The sequence below is a fragment of the Gavialis gangeticus genome, unplaced genomic scaffold (genome assembly GCF_001723915.1).
Source record: "Gavialis gangeticus isolate Ggan-Ray unplaced genomic scaffold, GavGan_comp1, whole genome shotgun sequence".
NCBI lineage: Eukaryota > Metazoa > Chordata > Crocodylia > Gavialidae > Gavialis > Gavialis gangeticus.
This window is the reverse complement of record NW_017729022.1, coordinates 179,848,340-179,850,009: the sequence shown is the minus strand read 5'-3', so window position 1 is coordinate 179,850,009 and position 1,670 is coordinate 179,848,340. Positions and strand designations below refer to the sequence as shown.

At 45.3% G+C, this 1,670-nt stretch overlaps 1 protein-coding gene across 4 annotated transcripts in view; it reads left to right on the top strand.

Annotated features, from left to right (window-relative positions):
• The window catches only part of CEP68 (centrosomal protein 68), a 49,092-nt gene that overhangs the window by 33,368 nt on the left and 14,054 nt on the right, over positions 1 to 1,670 (top strand). For all 4 annotated transcript variants that reach the window (XM_019516581.1, XM_019516580.1, XM_019516582.1 and 1 more), the window contains one exon: positions 339 to 435. In XM_019516581.1, coding sequence (XP_019372126.1) covers positions 339 to 435 — 97 coding nt within the window. The remainder of the gene's footprint in view (positions 1 to 338; positions 436 to 1,670) is intronic.

Below are 1,670 nucleotides of genomic sequence, written 5' to 3'. Positions count from 1 at the left end.
GAAGGTCAGGAATGTTGAGGCTTTTTCAGTTCATATGATGCACTGGCCCACTAAATCCAGGTCCTGCTGTTGTTGGCATATTATCACTTCTATAAACTTACCAAGCTGTGTCTTAAAAGCTATTATATTCTTCTTTGTCCCGCTTACATCAGGTGGAAGACTGTACTAACCATAATAGCTGTCACTTTGCAGAACCAAAGCCCAGGTTTCTGATGCAAGTAGCCACAGGCCTGGCAGGCATCTAGGAGTACATTTCTATTTCTGCTGATGCTGCCCAAAGTGTTTTTTGTTTTTTTGTTTTTTTAACAAACATGCCAACAGCCATGTCTTCTTCCCAGGAATTCAAGAAGGATATAGCTGATCACCAGACACTGACAGAGAGTGTGTTACGCCAGGGTGGAATCCTCCTCAGATGCATGGCATCAAATTCACCAGGTAAGGAAAGCTGAAGCCAAACTGTGGCAAATCCCTCAGAGTGAGAGACGATAGACTTTCCAGAAGGTTGACAGAGTTGCTGGCTGCAGCATCCCTGCTCCAAAAGCCATAATTTGACAAAAATAGATTTTGTTGGTGAGGTGGGGGAGAATCCACAGCCTCGTCCAGATTAATTGAAGCTTTAAAGAGTGCATGTTTTAAAGGCTGCATGCTACAGACAAATGTGAGCAGTAGTGAGTGTTTTTTAAACCAGGGCTATTTATCGGTGACGCTGAACTGCAGGGTTAATGAGAGCTTTTACTTACCCAAGTTTGGCAGCCAGACCAACCTCTTGGTGATGGCAGATAACTTCAGTCATTTGACTACATTGCTCACAAACAAGCCTGAAGCTGACAGTCAATTTTAGGCTAGTGTCATCCTCTCCTTACAGCACCTCTTCTTTGTGTCATTTGTCAAAGGTATTTGTCAGTTGCCTGGGTATGTGGGAGATCCATGTATTTATGCTTCCTGCCAGTACCTCTGAATAATTGTCTCTTGCACAGGCTGTACTTGCCAACTTCATCCCCAGCAAATGCGCAGCTGGAGGCTCCTGACAGATTACCCAATGGCAGTGCCCCTGGCTGCCCTGAAATTTGCAGTGACAGCAGCAGAGGATGATTTGTCCTCTAATTCATAAATTGATCGCCTTGGCTGCTTCCTTTCCCTTCCTGCAGACTGCTCCTTCCTCTCCATTATTGACTTACATTGCAGCAGAGCTGATCAAACCACATGTCCTTTCTCTAATACAGTAATGCAGCAGCAGTCAACTGTAGCTTTGGTTCCCAGCCACCATTCCCTTAGAATCGTAGGAATGCAGGATGGGAAGGGGCTTCCTGGGTCACCAGGTCCAATCCTCTGTATTCGGAAGCTGTCTTTAACCAAAGGAATCCCCAGAATTGCCACTGCAAGCTCTTGCCTCCAACTGCAAGGACATATCCAAAATGCCCAGACACCCTACAAATGTAGCATAGGTAAAAACAGGGTAGATAAGGGCACTGCTTTATACCCTGCCACTTCAGAATCAGGGAAGTAGTTAGGTATTACAGACTTGGAGAATCCTTTAGTTTTTTCTAAGGATTTGATGGCTGTGGCATAGCAAACTGCCACTGAGCTCTGGTTTGGTTTATAGATCTTGTGATTGCAACTAGGAGGGGACAGATGGCTTCCATTGCATCCTTCAGAGTCTAAGCCTGGCC